General features: G+C 42.1%; 1 protein-coding gene across 3 annotated transcripts in view; it reads right to left on the reverse strand.

Moving 5' to 3' along the window:
- The window catches only part of LOC110507646 (neurobeachin), a 340,890-nt gene that overhangs the window by 42,400 nt on the left and 275,773 nt on the right, over window positions 1-22,717 (reverse strand). For all 3 annotated transcript variants that reach the window (XM_036965229.2, XM_036965231.2, XM_090224708.1), the window contains 2 exons: window positions 14,402-14,542; window positions 11,275-11,394 (listed from right to left, as the gene is read on the reverse strand). In XM_036965229.2, coding sequence (XP_036821124.2) covers window positions 11,275-11,394; window positions 14,402-14,542 — 261 coding nt within the window. The remainder of the gene's footprint in view (window positions 1-11,274; window positions 11,395-14,401; window positions 14,543-22,717) is intronic.

The following is a 22,717-nucleotide window of genomic DNA, read 5'->3' on the forward strand; positions in this document are numbered from 1 at the left end:
TCCACAGTGGAGATTGGAGTATCTGACCATAGAACCACTTTAAGCTGTACACTCTACAGAGCTGGGCTTTATGGAAGAGTTGCCAGAAAAAAATAATGCAGCAGTGGGAGACTCCACAAACATATGGAAGAAGGTGGGATATTTTTCATTGGCAGCGACTGGGAAACTGGTCAGAACGGAAGGAATGATGGATGGCGCTAAATATAGGGAAATTCTTGAGGGAAACCTGTTTCAGTCTTCCAGAGATTTGAGACTGGGATGGAGGTTCACCTTCCAGCAGGACAATGACCCTAAGCATACTGCTAAAGCAACACTCGACTGGTTTAAGGGGAAACATTTAAATGTCTTGGAATGGCCTAGTCAAAGCCCAGACCTAAATCCAATTGAGAATCTGTGCTATGACTTAAAGATTGCTGTACCCCAGCAGGAACCCATCCAACTTGAAGGAGCTGTCCTCATGAGAGCCAGTTTCATCATAGCGCCTGCTGGTTTTTGCGACTGCACTTCAAGAAACTTTCAAAGTTCTTGAAATTTTTGGCATTGACTGACTTTCATGTCTTAACGTAACGTATCGCTTATTTGAGCTGTTCTTGCCATAATATGGACTTAATATGGACTTGTTCTTTTTTTTCTGTATACCACCTCTACCTTGTCACAACACCACTGATTAGCTCAAATGCATTAGAAGGAAAGAAATTCCACAAATTCACTTTTAACAAGGCACACCTGTTAAATGCACTCCAGGTGACTACCTCATGAAGCTGGTTTAAAGATTTCCAAGAGTGTGCAATGCTGTTATCAAGGCAAAGGGGGCTATTTTGAAGAATCTAAAATATAAAATATATTTAGATTTGTTTAACAAGTTTTTGGTTACTACATGATTCCATTTGTGTTATTTCATAGTTTTGATGTCTTCAACATTATTTTACAATGTAGAAAATAGTTTTAAAAAAACAAACAACTTGAATGAGTAAGTGTGTCCAAACTTTTGACTGGTACTGTACATGTCAGTACATACACACAACAAGTACGTCACATGGGGAGAGGCGTTGTGCCTTGAGGTGTTGCTTTATTTGTTTTTTGAAACTAGATTTTCTGTTTACTTGCACTGTATAAGGAGGAAGGGAGTTTTATGCACTCATTACTTTGTAAAATACTGTACATTTCCTTGAATTTGTTCTGGACCTGGGAACTCTGAAAAGACCCCTGGTGGCCTGTCTGGTAGGGTAAGTGTGTGTGTCAGTGCTGTGTGTAAGTTGACTAGGCAAACAATTTTGAATTTTCAACACATTGTTTCTTATAAAAACAAGAAGTGACGCAGTCAGTCTTTCCTCAACTCTTAGCCAAGAGATATCCTCGGAGCTCCAAGCCTCACCAGACCGCGAGGCTGCCTGAAGACGCATTCAACATCACCAGCTGTCACCATAGGCAGCTCTATGGTAAGAAACATCTCGGTCCCCAAGGCAAAAACCCTGTGCTACCCAGGAGCACGAGTACAGGACATAACAAGGCTGTTCTACCGCAGATTCCAGGAGCTGACACTGTCGTAGTCCGTGTGGGGTAGAATGACATCAGGAGGGCTAGCTCTGAACATCTGAAAATGAACTGATTTTAGCATTAAAAGACGGCCAATAACTTCAGGTCCAGTACCATTGTTGGGCCGCGGGTGTGAACGTTTCAGCAGACTGCTGTCATTACACGTCTGGCTAAAAGACTACTGTTGCTCTGCTGGAGTCACTTTTATTGATAACTTTGACACCTTCTGGAAACAGAAGATACTCTACAGGAATGACAGAGTCCATCCAAATCATCTTGGCTCCTAGACCTTCTCCACGCATTTCAAGCCTGCATTGAAACAATGACTGGTAAATGATCCAAGACCAGCTCAGTTAATCCCTACCATTGTGACAATGAGTCGTCATAATGCTGCATCAAATGTACATCTTAGGGGCATTGGGAAACACAATGTAAGTAATTTAATGTATGTACTCCTAATTGCATCGAATACATATGTTTATCGTACAGCTATTGTAAGAAGTAATCATAAGCCTATAAACCAGAGTTACACTGTTACACTGAGCACTGAGGTGGTGCGCAATAGTAGGAAGACCACTTTATGCAGCTCACCCTGAACATCAGCTCCAATGTAAATAACATGAGTAAGTCTACCTCTGATAAGCTTCCCAGTAAAGAATTAAAAACAATCAAGCAACCCAGAAAAGTGCTAAAAATAGCCCATATTAACATATGTAGCCTAAGAACAAGGTCCACAAAATCAATAACTTGCTTGTAACAGATGACATTCCTATTCTGACTATCTCTGAAACTCACTTAGATAACACCTTTGATGATACAGTGGTAGCAATACATGGTTAATAACATCTACCAAAAAGACAGAAATGCCAACGGCGGCGGTGTTGCGGTCTATATTCAGAACCACATTCCTGTAAAGCTTCGAGACGATCTAATGTTAAATACTTTTGAAGTAATATGGCTACAGGTTCATCTGCCTCACCTAAAGCCCATTCTTGTGGGAAGCTGCTATAGACCACCAAGTGCTAACAGTCACTGTCAGGATAATATGTGTGAAATGCTTGATAATGTATGTGATATCAACAGAGAACTATATTTTTGGGGTGATTTAAATATTGACTGGCTCTCATAAAGCTGCCAACTCAAGAAAAAACTTCAAACTGTAACCAGTGCCTGCAACCTGGGTCAGATTGTAAGTCAACCTACCAGGGTAGTTACAAACAGCACAGGAATTAAATCATCAACATGTATTGATCACATCTCTACTAATGCTGCATACATTTGTTTTAAAGCAGTATCCAAATCCACGCAGCCGTTAAGAAAATGACTGTAAAAACTGTTAAATCCCCTTGGATTGATGAGGATTTGAAAAATTGTATGGTTGAGAGGGATGAGGCAAAAGGTATGGCAATTATGTCTGGCAGCCCAACTGATTGGCAAATCTACTGCAAATTAAGAAATTATGTGACTAAAGTAAAAAAAAAATAAGTAAACTACACTATGAAACAAAGATACATTATTTAAAGAATGATAGTAAAAAGCTTTGGGGCATCTTAAATGAAATTTTGGGAATAAAGCCAACTCAGCTAATTCATTAATTGAATCAGATGGTTCATTCATCACAAAGCCCACTGATATTGCAAACTACTTTAATTACTTTTCATTGGCAAGATAAGCAAACTTAGGGATAACATGCCAGCAACAAACGCTGACACTACACATCCAAGTATATTGAACCAAATTATGAAAGACAAGAACTGTACTTTTGAATTCCGTAAAGTCAGTGTGGAAGAGTTACATTTTTTTCTTGTCTATCAACAATGACAAGCCCCCGGGGTCTGACAATCTGGATAGGAAACTACTGAGGATAATAGCAGACGATATTGCCACTCCTATTTGCCACATAGAGAGCGTGTGCCCTCAGGCCTGGAGGGAATCTAAAGTAATTCCGCTACCCAAGAATAGTAAAGCCCCCTTTACTGGCTCAAATAGCCGACCAATCTGTTACCAACCCTTAGTAAACTTCTGGAAAAAATTGTATTTGACTGGATACAATGCTATTTTACAGTAAACAAATTGACAACAGAATTTCAGCATGCTTATATGGAAGGATACTCAACAAGCACAGCACTTACACAAATTACTGATGATTGGCTGAGAAACATGTATGATAAAATGATTGTGGGGGCTGTCTTGTTAGACTTCAGTGCAGCCTTTGACATTATCGATCATAGTCTGCTGATGAAAAAACGCATGTGTTATGACTTTACACACCCTGCTATAATGTGGATAAAGAGTTACTTGTCTAACAGAACAAAGAGGGTGTTCTTTAATGGAAGCCACTCAAATATAATCCAGTTAGAATCAGGAATTCCCCAGGGTAGCTGTTTAGGCCCCTTGTTTTTTTTCCATTTTTACTAATGACATGCCACTGACTTTGAGTAAAACCAGGGTGTCTATGTATGCAGACGACTCAACATTATACACGTCAGCTGCTACAGCAACTGAAATGACTGCAACACTCAACATAGAGCTGCAGTTTCAGATTGGGTGGCAGGGAATAAGTTAGCCCTAAATATTTCTACAACTTAAAATATTGTATTTGGAACAAAACACTCACTAAACATAAACCTCAACTAAATCTTGTAATAAATAATGTGGAAATTGAGCAAGTTGAGATGACTAAACTGCTTGGAGTAACCCTAGATTGTAAACTGTCATGGTCAAAACATATTGATGCCGTAGTAGCTAAAATGGGGATAAGTCTGTTTATAATAAAGTGATGCTCTGCCTTCTTAACAACACTGTCAACAAGGCAGGTCCTACAGGCCCTAGTTTGGTCACACCTTGACTACTGTTTCGTCGTGTGGTCAGGTGCCACAAAAAAAGAATCAGGAAAATTGCAGTTGGCTCAGAACAGGGCAGCACAGCTGGCCCTTGGATGTACACAGAGAGCTAATATTAATATGTCAATCTCTCCTGTCTGAAAGTGGAGGAGAGATTGACTTCATCACTACTTTTATTTATGAGAGGTATTGACATGTTGAATGCACCAAGCTGTCTGTCTAACCTGTTGAGTGTAGGGGCAGTATTTTGATGTTTGGATGAAAAACGTACCCAAATGAAACTGCCTATTTCTCAGTCCCAGAATCTAGAATATGCATATAATTGTCAGATTAGGATAGAAAACACTCTAAAATTTCCAAAACTGTCAAAATATTGTCTGTGAGTATAACTGAACTGATATTGCAGGCGAAAACCTGAGGAAAATCCAACCCGGAGGTGCTGTTTTTCCTGAAAGCTCTCTGTTCCATTGCCTGCCTTCGCTCCATTCAAAGGGACATCAACCAGATTCATTTTCCTATGGTTTCCACATGTTGTGAACAGTCTTTAAACCTAGTTTCAGGCTTTTATTTTGAAAAAATTAGCGGGAAAGATCACATCGCATCATTATATGGCTGGGTGCCAGTAGCGTTTTGCATGTGCAACAGTTTGGAGCAGACATTTTCTCTCTCTCTCCTATTGAAGAAGCTACAGTCCCAGTTGAAATATTATCGATTATATATTGTAAAAACAACCTGAAGATTGATTATAAAAAAACGTTTGACATGTTTCTACGAACTTTACGGAATTGGAATTTTCGTCTGCCCCGTCGTGACCTCTCGAGCCTGTGGATTTCTGAACATAACACACCAACCAAATGGAGGTATTTTGGATATAAAAATAATATTTATGGAACAAAAGGAACATTTATTGTGTAACTGGGAGTCTCATGAGTGCAAACATCCGAAGATCATCAAAGGTAAGCGATTCATTTTATTGCTTTTCTGACTTTCGTGACCAATTTTCTTGGCTGCTAGCTTTTTGTAATGTTTTTCTCTGCTGAGAGAGATGTCCTTACATAAACGCTTGGTATGCTTTCGCCGAAAAGCTTTTTTGAAATCTGACATGCCAGGTGGATTAACAACAAGCTAAGCTGTGTTTTGCTATATTGCACTTGTGATTTCATGAAAATGAAATATTTTTAGTAATTTAATTTGAATTTGGCGCTCTGCAATTCAGAGGATGTTGATGAAAATGATCCCGCTAACAGGATGGGTGAATCAAGAAGCGGGGACTGTGAAGTAACACAAACATTGGCACAGACACATGCATACACACACACAGATGTTAACATATGCACTATACATACACATGGATTCAGTACTGTAGATATGTGGTAGTGGTGGAGTAGGGGCCTGAGGGCACAGGGTGTGTTGTGAAATCTGTGAATGTATTGTAATGTTTTTAAAATGGTATAAACTGCCTTAATTTTGCTGGACCCCAGGAGGAGTAGCTGCTGCTGGTATTGGTATTGGTATTAATATTAGCCCTTTGATTACAATGAAGAGCACGATATGCCGCTCTGTTTTGGACCAGCTGCAAGAATTAGGTCCTTCTATGCACCGTTTGACTATTTGACAGGACAATAATTAACATCAGATAAAACTAGAGCCTGCAGGAATTGATTTGTGGAGTGTGGTATCAAAAAAGCAGAGCATCTCTTTATTACGGACAGACCTCTCCCCGTCTTTACAAGCATTGGATCTACAGTATATGTTTTGACCATGACAGTTTCCAATCTAAGGTAACACCAAGTAATTTAGTCTCCTCAACTTGTTCAGCAGCTACACCATTCATTACCAGATTCAACTGAGGTCTAGAACTTCAGGAATGACTTGTACCAAATACAATGCTCTTAGTTTTAGAGATAGTCAGGACCAGTTTATTACTGGCCACCCATTCCAAAACAGACTGCAACTCTTTGTTAAGGGTTTCAGTGACTTCATTAGCTGTGTTTGCTGATGTGTATATGGTTGAATCATTAGCATACATGGACACACATGTTTAATGCCAGTGGCAGGTCATTGGTAAAAAATAGAAAAGAGTAGAGGGCCTAGAGAGCTGCACTGCGGTACACCACACTTTACATGTTTGACATTAGGTCTGAATCCACGATATGGTAGAGGTTGAAAAGCCATAACACATACGTTCTCTCAACAACAGGTTACGGTCAATAATATTAAAGGCTGCACTGAAATCTAACAGTACAGCTCCCACAATCTTTGTATTATCAATTTATTTCAACCAATCATCAGTCATTTGTGTCAGTGCAGTACATGTTGAGTGCCCTTCTCTATAAGCATGCTGAAAGTCTGCAATTTCATAAATGCATCAAGTGCAGTGTCTGGAGGCTCCTCATTAATAATCACATCAGACCAACAAATATGTTTAACATCATCCACAAAGGAGTCACACCAAAATATTTTGTATAAACTATTTTAGGCCCAACTGAATCAAATACATCTAAGACCAACAGTGCAATTTTTTGGGATCGCAAGGCCTTGAAGATCGACCAGTTAGTGGCCACTGCTTTAGCCAATCACAGAGCCTCCTCTCCTCTCCTCCCCTCCACTCAACTCCACTCATCTCTCTCTTACAGATGCCTCTGTACATTGGACCATGTGCACAACAGGAATGTGGCACCTCCCTCCTTTCTCTGTCAGAGCCCTCATTAGAAAACCATTTAAAAGCATTTCAACTCTGTTTATCTAGGCCTGTGTCTGTCAGGAGGTGCATGTGTTTGTATGTGTGCCATGTTTGTGCATGCCATGTGTGGGGGGTGACTTCGTGTTGGTGTGTGCGTGCGTGCGTGCATATGTGTGTGTGTGTGTGTGTGCACGCGCGTGTGTGTGTGTGTGTGTGTATGTCAGTGACTGTGTATGTGTGTGTTTACAATGTGCTTGGCCTCCTAGCTGGTTCAGCGCTAGTATGAGGGCTGTTTTATGAAAGCAGTGTTTGTCGTGTTCTGTAATACTGTTGGTTTTTACCAGGCCTATGGGAGTTTGACCAGGCCTGTTGCCTATGGGCTGATAACTACAGGAGGATTACAGGCAGGGCTTTAGGACGGTAAATCAGGGTTTACAGAGGAAGGTGGCATGACAGGAAACACCCCAATAAAATACTGGAGTCTGCTGTTGGTCACATTTCACCCTCCAACGGACCACAAAACTTGAGGCTGTCCCTCCCTCCCTCCCTCCCTCCCTGTCTATTTCTCGGTCCTCTCTCTCCCTCACTCTCTTCCCCTCCAACCCTTCCTCTCTCTCTCTCTCCCTCCCTCCCTCCCCCTTACACTCTCTATTTGTAAACTTCCCTGTCAAAACTCCAAGCTGTTAAAGCTGCCAGCTCCGTTTTCGAGCCCAGCTCCCCTGTCAGCCATTAATACAGCAACAGCCTGTTAATGGGCTGAACAAGTCAATCACAGAGCCTCCATAGATAGCTAACAGGCTCCATAGATAGCTACTAGCCTCCATATATAGCTACTAGCCTCCGTAGATAGACAACAGCCCCCATAGATAGCTAACAGCCTCCATAGATAGCTAACAGCCTGCAAAAATAGCTAACAGCCCATAGATACCTAACAGTCTCCATAGATAGCTAATAGTCTCCATAGATAGCTGATAGCCTCCATATATAGCTAATAGCCTCCTTAGAGAGCCATCAGCCTCCATAGAAAGCCAACAGCCTGCATAGATAGCAAACATCCCATAGATAGCTAACAGCCTGCATAGATAGCTAACAGCCTGCATAGATAGCTAAGAGCCTCCATAGATAGCTAACAGCCTGCATAGATACCTAACAGCGCATAGATAGCTAAGAGCCTCCATAGATAGCTAACAGGCTGCATAGATAGCTAACAGGCTGCATAGATAGCTAACAGGCTGCATAGATAGCTAACAGCCTCCATAGATAGCTAACAGCCTGCATAAATAGCTAACAGCCTCCATAGATAGCTAACAGCCTGCATAGATAGCTAACAGCCTTCATAGATAGCTAACAGCCTGCATAGATAGCTAACAGCCCATAGATAGCTAACAGTCCATAGATAGCTAACTTCCGCCACAGATAGCTAACAGGCTGCATATATAGCTAACAGGCTCCATAGATAGCTAACAGGATGCATAGATAGCTAAAAGCCTCCATAGACAGCTAACAGCCTCCATAGATAGCTAACAGGTTGCATAGATATCTAAAAGCCCATAGATACAGTGCCTTGCGAAAGTATTCTGCCCCCTTGAACTTTGCGACCTTTTGCCACATTTCAGGCTTCAAACATAAAGATATAAAACTGTATTTTTTTGTGAAGAATCAACAACAAGTGGGACACAATCATGAAGTGGAACGACATTTATTGGATATTTCAAACTTTTTTAACAAATCAAAAACTGAAAAATTGGGCGTGCAAAATTATTCAGCCCCCTTAAGTTAATACTTTGTAGCGCCACCTTTTGCTGCGATTACAGCTGTAAGTCGCTTGGGGTATGTCTCTATCAGTTTTGCACATCGAGAGACTGACATTTTTTCCCATTCCTCCTTGCAAAACAGCTCGAGCTCAGTGAGGTTGGATGGAGAGCATTTGTGAACAGCAGTTTTCAGTTTTCAGATTCTCGATTGGATTCAGGTCTGGACTTTGACTTGGCCATTCTAACACCTGGATATGTTTATTTTTGAACCATTCCATTGTAGATTTTGCTTTATGTTTTGGATCATTGTCTTGTTGGAAGTTTAGAGGGACGGCCAGGTCTTGGTAGATTTGCAGTGGTCTGATACTCCTTCCATTTCAATATTATCGCTTGCACAGTGCTCCGTGGGATGTTTAAAGCTTGGGAAATATTTTTGTATCCAAATCCGGCTTTAAACTTCTTCACAACAGTATCTCGGACCTGCCTGGTGTGTTCCTTGTTCTTCATGATGCTCTCTGTGCTTTTAACGGACCTCTGAGACTATCACAGTGCAGGTGCATTTATGCTGAGACTTGATTACACACAGGTGGATTGTATTTATCATCATTAGTCATTTAGGTCAACATTGGATCATTCAGAGATCCTCACTGAACTTCTGGAGAGAGTTTGCTGCACTGAAAGTAAAGGGGCTGAATAATTTTGCACGCCCAATTTTTCAGTTTTTGATTTGTTAAAAAAGTTTGAAATATCCAATAAATGTCGTTCCACTTCATGATTGTGTCCCACTTGTTGTTGATTCTTCACAAAAAAATACAGTTTTATATCTTTATGTTTGAAGCCTGAAATGTGGCAAAAGGTCGCAAAGTTCAAGGGGGCCAAATACTTTCGCAAGGCACTGTAGCTAACAGGCTGCATAGATAGCTAACAGGCTGCATAGACAGCTAACAGCCTCCATAGATAGCTACCAGGCTGCATAGATAGCTAACAGGCTGCATAGATAGCTAAAAGCCCATAGATAGCTAACAGGCTGCATAGATAGCTAACAGGCTGCATAGATAGCTAAAAGCCCATAGATAGCTAACAGGCTGCATAGATAGCTAAAAGCCTCCATAGACAGCTAACAGCTAACAACATAGATCCCTTCGGGTGACACACTGGCAGCGTTCTGGGGGGTTACTGGTACTGTTACTGGGACTACTCATAGACAAGTCTGCCTCTCCCTCTTTCACTCACACACGCATGCAGGCAAGCATGCACATGACACACACACACTAGTGGGGACACAGAGACATGGATTATTAACACTGTTAAAAAATGAATTGTGAAGTGGAGGAGGGTGGGGGGATGCTAGAACAAGGTCGCTCCATATTGACTTGCTCTTGTAGGTGGTCAGCCCACCCCTGCTAAGGCCCACTCCCACTCCCCCAGTCCTGTACTGTGTCATAATGTAGGTAACACTTTGTGTATGTAGGTAACTGTGTACATAGGTAACTGCGTGCACCTGCGTATAACTGTGTAAAACTGTGTGTATGAAGGTAGAACTGTGTGTATAGATGAAACAATTTAGCAGAATAATTCCTGTTACTAATACATAACGAAACACTGCTGCGGTTGTAATATCTTGTCTCTGTCTCCTTTGTGCTGATAGACCAGCAGCCATGTTCTGTGTGTTTCAACAGACAGACAGACATATAAGTAGTTTAAAGTAGCATGTATTTGTTAACAGGGCATGTTGGCTGGTGTGCTGCTCTCTCCCCCTCCTCCCCAAGCCGAGCCCAGGAAAAGCCCTGTCCGGACATAAAACACTACATTTTAAATAGCTTTTGTCATTAATGCTATATTAATTGCCTGGGGCAACACTAACCCGACACGGGGTGTTCTAGAAATATCTGACACTTTGAGGTCAGAGCTGTTCCCGCTGTGTTACAGAGTGACCGTGGTGGTGGTTCAGCGTTTCTCTGTCTGTGTCCCAAATGGCACCCGATTCTCTATAAAATGCACTACTTTTGAGGAGGGCTAATAGGGAGCCATTTGGGATACAACCTCTGACTGCTCTTCTGAGGATGGAAGGAGAGGATTTCTTTCTTTGTCTTCAGCCTTTGTTCACATAGAGTACAGCACTCCTTTCTTTTTTAAAGTAATGTTTTTTTATATAAGAGGTAAATCAAGTATGTATTTTTAAGTGTTTTAGTTATGCACAGTGTACCATGTCTCTGTTCCTCAGTTTGAGAACAGTGTTATTTATAATTCATGGGATATATATTTTATTGTGACGTTTCCTTCTGGGTTGGAAACCGATGAACAGATCCACCGTGGACACAGATCCAGAGTATTTACATTGAGCAGAGGTTGTTTCATGGCCACACACACACACACACACACACACACACACACACACACACACACACACACACACACACACACACACACACACACACACACACACAAAGACACACACCCTGACGTCTGAGGTGTCTCTCTGGCAGTGCCTCCAGGAGCGGGTGATGGCTGAGAAGGTCCGGTCTGGATGGTCAAACTTGTTGTTGTTAGCTTTCAGGAAGAACGTGGTGAAAGGCTCCTGCAAGAGAAAACACACACACATTTTACTTTGAGCAAAGGATGTTTCATGGACACACAGACACACACAAACAAACAAAAGAACACACATAACACCCCCATTCCAAACCATACTGTCAGCGAACTAGATTTTCTATTGCATGTTCAGAATGAATCATTTCTACTCCTCTAAGGAGAGCTAATGGCTGAATTCTACTGGTTGTGACAGAGAGAAGGGACAATGAGAATGTCTCTTATTGGAACCATAGATGTGGTAAAGAGGTCAATGGAACGCAGACTGTGGGGGATAGAATTTAAATTGTATTTATTTAACCTTTACTTAACTAGGCAAGTCAGTTAAGAACAAATTATTATTTACAATGACGGCCTACTCCAGCCAAACCCAGACGACATTGGGTCAATTGTGTGCCACCCTATGGGACTCCCAATCATGGCCGGTTTTGATTCAGCCTGGACTCAAACCAGGGTCTGTAGTGACACCTCAAGCACTGAGATGCAGTGCCATAGACCGCACTCGGGAGCCCAGAATTAGAAGAAGGACGCCGGACTGATGCACATTCAATAAATCTGATCTAACAAAGTGGATATTGTTCAAATCCGTTATGATTGATGTATTGTAACAGGCCCACAATGTGATTACTAAAGTATGATTTTGATATATTTAGCTGTTTTCACTGCATAACATTTAGAAGTACACAATACACATATAATCAATAGCCTAAATGTAGTGTAATTTTGCTGGAGGGCAAAGAGGAGATTCGCAATCTTTCCCCAATACCTTTCCATGGCATTTCTATTGTTTGGGTCGAGTTCCATTGACCTCTTTACCACATCTATGGTGTGTTTCTGTGTCTGTGTATGTGAGGTTCTTGTGCCAGACAAGTGTCTCTGTCTGTCTGTCTGTCTGTCTGTCTGTCTGTCTGTCTGTCTGTCTGTCTGTCTGTCTGTCTGTCTGTCTGTCTGTCTGTCTGTCTGTCTGTCTGTCTGTCTGTCTGTCTGTCTGTCTGTCCTCCCCTACTGTACATTACCCACAATGCCTTAGGGAGTATTAATTACAGTGCTTTCTGGTCGCCGGGAGCGACGGTGGTAATTGGCTGATGCCGTATGTGGTGTTCCAAGTCTGAGATGGAGACAGTGTTCTGATGGAGGGATGTAGGGTGGAGAGGAGGAGAGACGGAGGAGAGGAGGAGTGTGGGGAGTGAGGAGCGGTGTAAGTGCTGTCAGAGGAACTCTTCTAATTCAACAGACCCTCTGCTAACGAGGGGGAGAGGAGGAGGAGAGTGGCAGGCAAAGGGAGAACAGGGGGAGGGTGCTACTAACTCCCCATCAAGCTTTCTCCAATTAACGAACTGCCTAACATATCAAATATGGCCAAACCCCAAGAGGGCTAACCCTTTATCTCACCATTTGGATTCCACTGGTATTTACTAAACACTATATAGCGTCAATGTCCTTTCAACTGTGTAGATTGTGTGACTTACTATCTAACTAACATACTAGCTACCATTTTGAACATATTATTTTGGATAAAAAACGACTTACAGTACCAGTCAAACGTCTGGACACCCTACTCATTCAAGGGTTTTTCTTTATTTTTACTATTTTCTTCATTATAGAACAATAGTGAAGACATCAAAACTATGAAATAACCAATAACCAATAACCATATCCAACAAAGTGTTAAACAAATATAAATATATTTGAGATTTGAGATTCTTCAAAGTGGCCACCCTTTGCCTTGATGACAGCTTTACTGAGCACTTGTTGGCTGCTTTTCCTTCACTCTACGGTCCAACTCACCCCAAACTATCTCAATTGGGTTGAGGTCGGGTGATTGTGGAGGCCAGGTCATCTGATGCAGCACTCCATCACTCTCCTTCCTGGTCAAATAGCCCTTACACAGCCTGGAGGTGTGTTGGGTCATTGTCCTGTTGAAAAACAAATTATAGTCCCACTAAGCGCAAACTAGATGGGATGGCGTATCACTGTAGAATGCTGTGGTAGCCATGCTGGTTAAGAGTACCTTGAATTCTAACCAAAAATCTCAAATTCGGACTCATCAGACCAAAGGACAGATTTCCACCGGTCTAATGTCCATTGCTTGTGTTTCTTAGCCCAAGCAAGTCTCTTCTTCTTATTGGTGTCCTTTAGTAGTGGTTTCTTTGCAGCAATTCGACCATGAAGGCCTGATTCACGCAGTCTCCTCTGAACAGTTGATGTTGAGATGTATCTGTTACTTGAACTCTGTCAAGTATTTATTTGGGCTGCAATTTCTGAGGTTAGTAACTCTAATGAGCTTTTCCTTGGCAGCAAAGGTAACTCTGGGTCTTCCTTTCCTGGGCGGTCCTCATGATAGCCAGTTTCATCGTAGCGCTTGATGGTTTCTGTGGCTGCACTTGAAGAAACTTTCAAAGTTCTTGACTGACCTTCATGCCTTAAAATAATGATGGACTGTCATTTCTCTTTCCTTATTTGAGCTGTTCTTGCCATAATATGGATTTGGTCTATCTTCTGTATACCACCCCTACCTTGTCACAACACAACCGATTGGCTCAAACGCATTAAGAAGAAAGAAATTCCACAAATTAACTTTTAACAAGGCACACCTGTTAATTTAAATGCATTCCAGGTGACTACCTCATGAAGCTGGTTGAGAGAATGCCAAGAGTGTGCAAAGCTGTTATCAAGGCAAAGGGTGGCTACTTTGAAGAATCTCAAATATAAAATATATTTTGATTTGTTTAACAAATTTTTGGTATGTGTTATTTCATAGTTTTGATGTCTTCAATATTATTCTACAAGAAATAGTAAAAATAAAGAAAAACCCTTGAATGAGTAGGTGTTTCTAAACTTTTGACTGGTACTGTACGTCTACACTCAAACGACTAAAATCAGATAGAAAGAACGTAGAAATGATAATGGACTTTAAAAAAAAATCAACAACCCACTTTTGCAGGTATAGGGTACAAGGAATAGGGTATTGGGTGGATGGGGTATAGAGTACGTACTATCCTGAGCAGCCAGAGCAGGGTGGAGTTAGCGGTGGAGTAGTGGGTGTTGTAGTGATATGGGGTGGTCTGGTCCTCTTCCCATGTCTCGTAGCGCTCTGCATAGAACACTGCACGCTTCGGGTTCAATGCTCCAATTGGCTGAGGGAGAAACAAGAAGACAATAAGTTACATACAGTAGATAGAGCATATGATGTTCAGTATATAACTGATGTTTAAGATTTCGTAGACAGACAACTCCTAGAGCAGGGTGGTCAAACAAACGGCCCCCTGGGCCAAATGAGGCATTTGAATGTGTCCTGCCATGTTGTCATGGTAAAAAAAAACGCCACAGCCCTCCAGGAGTTTAGTAAGATCTGCTATTGATATTACAGTAATTAGTTGGTCAATGGATAAATCAAGAAATACATGACTTTACAACCCAACTGTTGGCCTTTGATAGAGTGTTTCATTCTTCCACCATAACTCTGGAACAGAGGCCAAGTCAATATTACATTCTGGATCCCAGTCTCTCTGTACTTTGCCGACACTGTGTCCCAAATAGCAACCCATTCCCAATATAGAGTACAACTTTTGACCAGGGCCCATAGGGCGCTGGGCAAAAGTAGTACACTCTCTAGGTAATAGGATGCCATTTGGGATGGGCCCTACGCCAATAATATGACACTGAGACTCACTCTGGGTCCCAAGCCTTTGCTTTCTCATGTGTTTTTAAAGGCAATCTAATTAGTCTATTAAAATTGATTTAGTGGAGGTTAAATTGCTTTCTCTGTCTTTTCAATCACCCTGGCCCACAGGCAGGCCTTGGAGATACATTGGCAGTCAATATTAATACACTCAGTGCTAAAGATACAGTGGGTGTGTGTGTGTGTGTGTTTTATGCATGAGGCAGCCATATCTTGGATTGACCACAGGAATCATGGGAACTCCACCCCAACAAAGCCTTGATGGCGCAGGAGAACAAGGCTGACATTTTACGTATTCTTAACCAATTGTGTTTTTTTTTCTTTGCATTGTTTGTAACTTATTTTGTAACTTATTTTGTACATAATGTTGCTGCTACCATCTCTTATGACCCGAAAATAACTTCTGGACATCAGAACTGCGGTTACTCACCACGGACTGGCAGAATCCTTTTTTTCCCTTTAATGAGTCCGTGAATGATATACTGTTTTCCCGGAAACAGGCCCATATCCCCGTCATTTGCGTGAAGAGAAAGTGGGGAAAAAGGGGCCAGAGGCCGGGCTGCCTTCTGAGGATTCGTAGGCGACTGAATAAACCACAACTTCCTTCCATTCTGCTAGCAAAATAAAATCGATGATCTACATGGAAAATTAAACTACCAATGGGTCATTCAAAACTGTAATATCTTATGCTTCACGGAGTTGTGGCTGAACGACGACATTATCAACATCCAGCTGGCTGGTTATACACTGTATCGTTAGGACAGAACAGCGGCTTACTATGCATGTTTATAGATAACAGCTGGTGCACAATATCTAAGGAAGTCTCAAGGTTTTGCTCACCTGAGGTAGAGTATCTCATGATAAGCTGTAGTCCACAGTATCTACAGTTGAACTCAGAAGTTTACATACACCTTAGCTAAAATACATTTAAACTCAGTTTCACAATTCCTGACATTTAATCCTAGTAAAAGTTCCCTGTCTTAAGTCAGTTAGGATCACCACTTTATTTTAAGAATGTAAAATGTCAGAATAATAGTAGTGAGAATGATTTATTTCAGCTTTTATTTCTTTAATCACCTTCCCAGTGGGTCAGAAGTTTGCATTTACTCAATTAGTAATTGGTAGCATTGCCTTTAAGTTGTTTAACTTGGGCCTCCCGGGTGGCGAAGTGGTTAAGGGCGCTTTCAACCTTCGTCTCTCCCGAGCCCGTACGGGAGTTGTAGCGATGAGACAAGATTGGATACCACGAAATTGGGGAGAAAAAGGGGTAAAAAAAATAAATAAAAAATAAGTTTAACTTGGGTCAAACGTTTCGGGTAGCCTTCCACAAGCTTCCCACAGTAAGTTGGGTGAATTTTGGCCCATTCCTCCTGACAGCTGGTGTAACTGAGTCAGGTTTGTAGGCCTCCTTGCTCGCACACGCCTTTTCAGTTCTGCCCCACAAATATTCTATATGATTGAGGTCAGGGCTTTGTGATGGCCACCCCAATACCTTGACTTTGTTGCCCTTAAGCCATTTTGCCACAACTTTGGACTTTTACTTGGGGTCATTGTCCATTTGGAAGACTCATTTGCGACCAAGCTTTTACTTCCTGACTGATGTCTTGAGATGTTGCTTCAACATATCCACATATTTTTCCCTACTCATGATGCCATCTATTTTCCTCCAAACATAACAATGGTCATTATGGCCAAACAGTTCTATTTTTGTTTCATCAGACCAGAGAACATTTCTCCAAAAAGTACAATCTTTGTCCCCATGTGCAGTTGCAAACCGTAGTCTGGCTTTTTTATAGCAGTGGCTTCTTCCTTGCTGAGTGGCCTTTCAGGTTATGTCGATATAGGACTCGTTTTACTGTGGATATAGATACTTTTGTACCCGTTTCCTCCAGCGTCTTCACAAGGTCCTTTGCTTTTGTTCTGGGATTGATTTGTACTTTTCGTACCAAAGTACGTTCATCTCTAGGAGACAGAATGCATCTCCTTCCTGAGTGGTATGACAGCTGTGTGGTCCCACGGTGTTAATACTTGCGTACTATTGTTTGTACAGATGAACGTGGTACCTTCAGGCGTTTGGAAATTGCTCCCAATGATGGTCTTGGCTGATTTCTTTTCATTTTCGCATGATGTCAAGCAAAGAGGCACTGAGTTTGAAGGTAGACCTTGAAATACATCTACAGGTACGCCTCCAAATGACAAATTATGTAAATTTGCCTATCAGAAGCTTCTAAAGCCATGCCATCATTTATGGAGTTTTCCAAGCTGTTTAAAGGCACAGTCAACAGTATGTAAACTTCTGACCCACTGGAATTGTGATACAGTGAATGATAAGTGACATAATCTGTCTGTAAACAATTGTTGGAAAAATGACTTGTGTCATGCACAAAGTAGATGTTCTAACCGACTTGCTAAAACAGTTTGTTAACAAGAAACTTGTGGAGTGGTTGAGAAACGAGTTTAATGACTTCAACATAAGTGTATGTAAACTTCCGACTTCAACTGTGCCAAGAGAGTTTTCATCTGTACTTGTTGTATCTGTCTATATACCACCACAGACTGATGCTTGCACTAAAACCGCACTGAATGAGCTGTATTCCGCCATAAGCACACAGGAAAACGCTCACCCTGAGGCCGCGCTCCATGTAGCCGGGAACTTTAATGCAGGGAAATTTAAATCCGTCTTACAAAATTTCTATCAGCATGTTTAATGTGCAACCAGAGGGAAACAAAACATGGGACCACCTTCACTCCACACACAGAGACGCATACAAAGCTCTCCCTCGCCATCCATTTAACAGGTAACCTGCCTAAATGACTACTGACCTGTAGTACTCATGTCTGTAGCCATGATGTGCTACCCAGACTATTTGCAGTGCCTCCCCCCTTTTACACTGCTGCTACTCTCTGTTGGTATCGTTGATGCATAGTCACTTTAATAACTCTGCCTACATGTACATATTACCTGAACTGCCCCCACACATTGACTCTGTACCGGTACCCCCGTGTAGATAATCTCGCTATTGTTATTTTACTGCTGCTCTTTAATAACTTTTTTTTTCCGTATTCTTACTCATATTTTTTTTAAACTGCATTGTTGGTTAAGGGCTCGTAAGTAAACATTTCACTGTAAGGTCTACCTACACCTGTTGTATTTGGCGCATGCGACTAATGCAATTTTATTTCATTTAATTTGATTCAGACAAGCTGCAGCTAGTTGCGAGACCAATGACAAATAATAAAATTACTTTAATATCAAATCATTAGTGACTTGCCGTTACTCCAGAATTCCCATGGCTGGAGTTATATAAGTGTTACAACACAAAAATCTGCAAATTGAATTTTATTCACTATATAATGCACTACTTTTGACCAGAGGACCCTGGATATATAGTGAATAGTGTTCCAAATGAGATGCAGCGTAGACTGTCTCGTCATCTTCATTATGTTCCCACAGCCCATACCTCTCTCTATGTGGCACAGAACACATGGCATTTGTAGGAATGTTTGACTTGCGCTCAACTCTCTCCCTCCAAAGCAACTGGTCTGGTTTCCTCCTTGCGTTCCTTTCTTTCCTCTCCAACATAATGACCGTCGACATCAATGTTAGCATGATGAGGGAGAATGGAAGAGAAGTTTATTGAGATCTGCTGAGATTTACAGGGTGATAATAGGCTGTGGCGTCTGGGGCCGGCTGTGATTGGGCTGTTGGCTACAGGAAGTCAGACAGGTTGTTAAACGTCCAGGAGGAACCAGGCTGGTCTCAGTCAGCTTAGCCCAATCATAGCTGCAGCTGGACGGCACAGACAGCTAATAGGACGGACTGGGTTTCAACAGCTAACATGGTCCCACAGCTAACATGGTCTCATAGCTAACATAGTCTCATAGCTAGCATAGTCTCACAGCTAACATGGTCCCACAGCTAACATAGTCGCATAGCTAGCATAGTCTCACAGCTAACATGGTCTCATAGCTAACGTAGTCTCACAGCTAACACGGTCTCATAACTAACATGGCCTCACAGCTAACATGGTCTGATAGCTAACATGGTCTCAAATCTAATATGGTCTCACAGCTAACGTGGTCTCACAGCTAACGTGGTCTCGCAGCTATTATGATCTCATCGCTAACTTGGTCTCATAGCTAACTTGGTCTCACAGTTAACGCGGTCTGATAGCTAGCTAAGAACCCCAAATACAAAGAGACTGTCAATATGAATATTTCCATTAAACCCAGCAGCGCGGAAAAAACTGCGCAGACAAACGGTTAAAAGCAGCAGGTGGACGTCATATCGCCACAGAACATCGGCCGTCGTTTTCTTTTCATTTCCAGACTTGTCTACATGTTGAATTGCCACCGTTCGTCAACACACAGAAGGTGATTTACTGTGCATGGCTTATGTTGGTTATAGTGTGTCTTGTCTATTACATCTTACCGGCTTCCTCTGTCACCCTCACAGACAGCTCTTAGCCTATAAAAATATATGGGGGCTTTAGCCTGCTAAACTAGCTCATTAGTAAGACATTAAAAAGCTGTTAACATGGTATATAGTGTTGGGTCTTAAGTGACCATAAGGCCCTTCTAAAGCTCTAAGCCTTTCACATGCATGCAGCACCATCAACCTGGCACCCTATTCCCTATATAGTATACTACTTTTGACCATGGTCCATAGGGTGCCATTTGGATAACAAAAATGTTTGGCTAGTTCACTCAAACAAAACAACATACATCTCTGGTTATACTCCGACCTTCTCTGTTGTTGATGTGTGGCAGCTAGCTAACTTTGCTACAACGTTGTATTTCATTGATTTCTTGACATAAACACACTTTAAAGCAACCAGGCATGTTAAGTGTGTTGATTCTAGTAGCAACTAAGTTACTTAAGGTTAATTGATGGAACCATGTTGCTAACTTTAGCAAGCTAAAGTGCTAAAATAGATACTGTGTGGGAGATAGGGATATAGGGTCCTCGTCAGAAGTTGTGCACTATATAGGTAATAGGGTGCCATATGGACCCCCTTCCGTGGCTGGTTAGTGGGGTAGAGAACTGACAACAACAAAAAATTCTCTACCTTTCCTCTAACACACAGTAATCACCAGCTCCTTATTCCCAGGTGGTTATGTAAATACAGGACATGATAAGGAGACAATAAAATCAAGTGCTTAAGACAGCTCTGCATTTAGCTCCTTCTGAGTTCACTCCCATAAATAACACCTGACCTAGTGATATCTACCTTCACCACAAAACAAGACATGATCAAACCTCGCTGTTGGATTATAGGGTTGTCACATGCTACAGTAGATAAACCACTCATCACATGTAATTAGGATCATTCTCTGACTGCAGAGAGTAGAGACCCCAAAGTGGAGGATCCAAGAGGAGCGCGTGTGTGTGTGTGTGTGTGTGTGTGTTGGTGTGTGATGGTGTGTGTATATGTGCATGTGTGTGCATGCGAGTTTGTGGAACACAGAGAAAGAGAAAGTTCTGCAGTTCGTGTGGTAATATCTAGGCTAACTCCCGAGGAGACACTCATACTGCATTTTATATTTAAATGGAAATGACATCACGGTACAGTGCAGCGGAACTGTCAGGAGGAGTCACACTTGTTTTCTCTCTGGGGATTGTCAGAAGAAGCACCTTGAACAGCTACAATCTAGTGCTTCGGAGTTCTTCATTTGGGTGGTTTCTCTCATGGTATAGGATTTCCGAAGTTCAGTTGCAATCTTTAAAACATTGATACAGTGATGCACGACTAGCACAACTAAATCTCCAGAGTTGTCTATGTAGCTAGCTACATTCCTAACATTCGCTACGACATACACAATAAACTTTTCAGCAACAACTTTTGTTAACTCTTTTAAAAACATGAATAGGATTTGCTACAACAACTAAGCAGAGAAGGCAAATTAATGTAACTTCACAATAGTAAACACAGTATAATAGCGTAGCTGCCCTGCGTTCATAAGCACATATATGTGCACATTATGGTCCTGTGTGGCTCATTTGGTAGAGCAAGGCACTTGCGAACGCCAGAGTTTGCTCTAGATAAGAGCGTCTGCTAAATGACTAAAATGTGAAATGTAAATATAGCAACTTTTCCAAGGGCGCTAGATGTCTTGGAGCCATCGAAAACGTGAAGAGTTCTGGTTCATAAGGTTGCAGATCCGAAGACCACCACGGACAAGCTCCCACTACCTCTCCGTTTCATAACAGTAGCTATGAGGTAAAGTAGATCAGGTACATATGTCTGCTGTCACTTCACAGCTTTGGCTGTTCCTCCCTGAGAGAAGTTTTTACAGAGTCAGTGTCTTCCTTTCAGAGACACACAAAAGAAGGTAGAACAACATCCGTGATAAAGCTCTAGATTGTTAAGAAGAGCACGCTCAGTATGCCTTCATATAGGATTATCAGCGTTTCCACTCCATCAACTAACAGGTATGAGGAGATGAGCTTCCCTTTCCCATCAGCCACCTGTCAGTCAGCAGGAAATAATCATTAAAGCCTAATGAACCGCTCCACCACACAACTGTACCGCTGACATAGCGGGTGTGTGTGTATGGTTGTGTGTGTGTGTGTGCTCCACAGGCCTGTGATCTGACAGTAGGAATGCTCCACTACGGCCCTGAGGCAGAGAACACTCTGTTCAGTTGGATTTAACACGGATGACTTGCTGACTGATCAACAGGTAAATTGCAGGCATGTGCAGGTGTGTGTAGGTGTGTGAGAGGATTAAGTGGTGTATCATCCAGGAGCTATAGGACATAGGCTGCTGGTACTGGCACCCAAAATATCACTGGATGGCTGCTTCCCAAATGGAACTGTATTCCCAGCATAGTGCACTAGTTTCGACCAGCGCCCTATAGGGCCTGGTCAAAAGTAGAGCACTATATAGGAAGATGTTTGTGTTTCAGAGTAAGGTAGTTTTACATGACTCTGTTCAAAAGACTTACTGTATTTCTCAGAGTTCCTCCCTATTTCCTCACTCCCCCCCTGCTCTTTATCTAATCTGTTTATATATTAGAGAAATCAATCCCCTTCATTCTAGTTCAGTCCTTTACTAGCGGGTACCTCTGGAGGTAGAAGCCCTGGGGTTGGAGGTGTGTGTGTGTACATGTGTGAGTATGTGTGTGTGTGTACGTGTGTGTGTGTGTGTATGTGTGAGTGTGTGAGCCCTGGGGTTTCAAGGACAACTGTCAGGAGACAGAGGCCTGTGAACTCATGGTAATGAAGGCAGCTCAGCCTGTAAACAGCATGGGAGGATGTCACTGGAATACATTACAATACATAACTGTCTCCCCGGGCCAGAGGGCTCGGGCTCTCTCAGACACACACACACACACGGCCCACCTGGCTGTGTACAGACTGAAGCCGCCACAGGGTGACAAGAGCAGAAACGACAGCAGGAAGACACAGGAAAGCTGCGTGTGTGTGTGTGTGTGTGTGTGTGTGTGTGTGCGTGTGCGTGTGCGTGTGCGTGTGTGTGTGTGTGTGTGTAGACCTGCTGCCAGAGTGAACACTGAATTATACTGGATCACCCACTATACTACCTACCTGAACAACTCAAACCAAATGTTGTCTTTTTCAATTCCAACAGGGCTGAGTAGAAATTTTCACACAGTGACTTTCTAGACT

Source organism: Oncorhynchus mykiss, chromosome 27 (assembly GCF_057628025.1).
Source record: "Oncorhynchus mykiss isolate SJ-2025 chromosome 27, ASM5762802v1, whole genome shotgun sequence".
Taxonomy (NCBI): domain Eukaryota; kingdom Metazoa; phylum Chordata; class Actinopteri; order Salmoniformes; family Salmonidae; genus Oncorhynchus; species Oncorhynchus mykiss.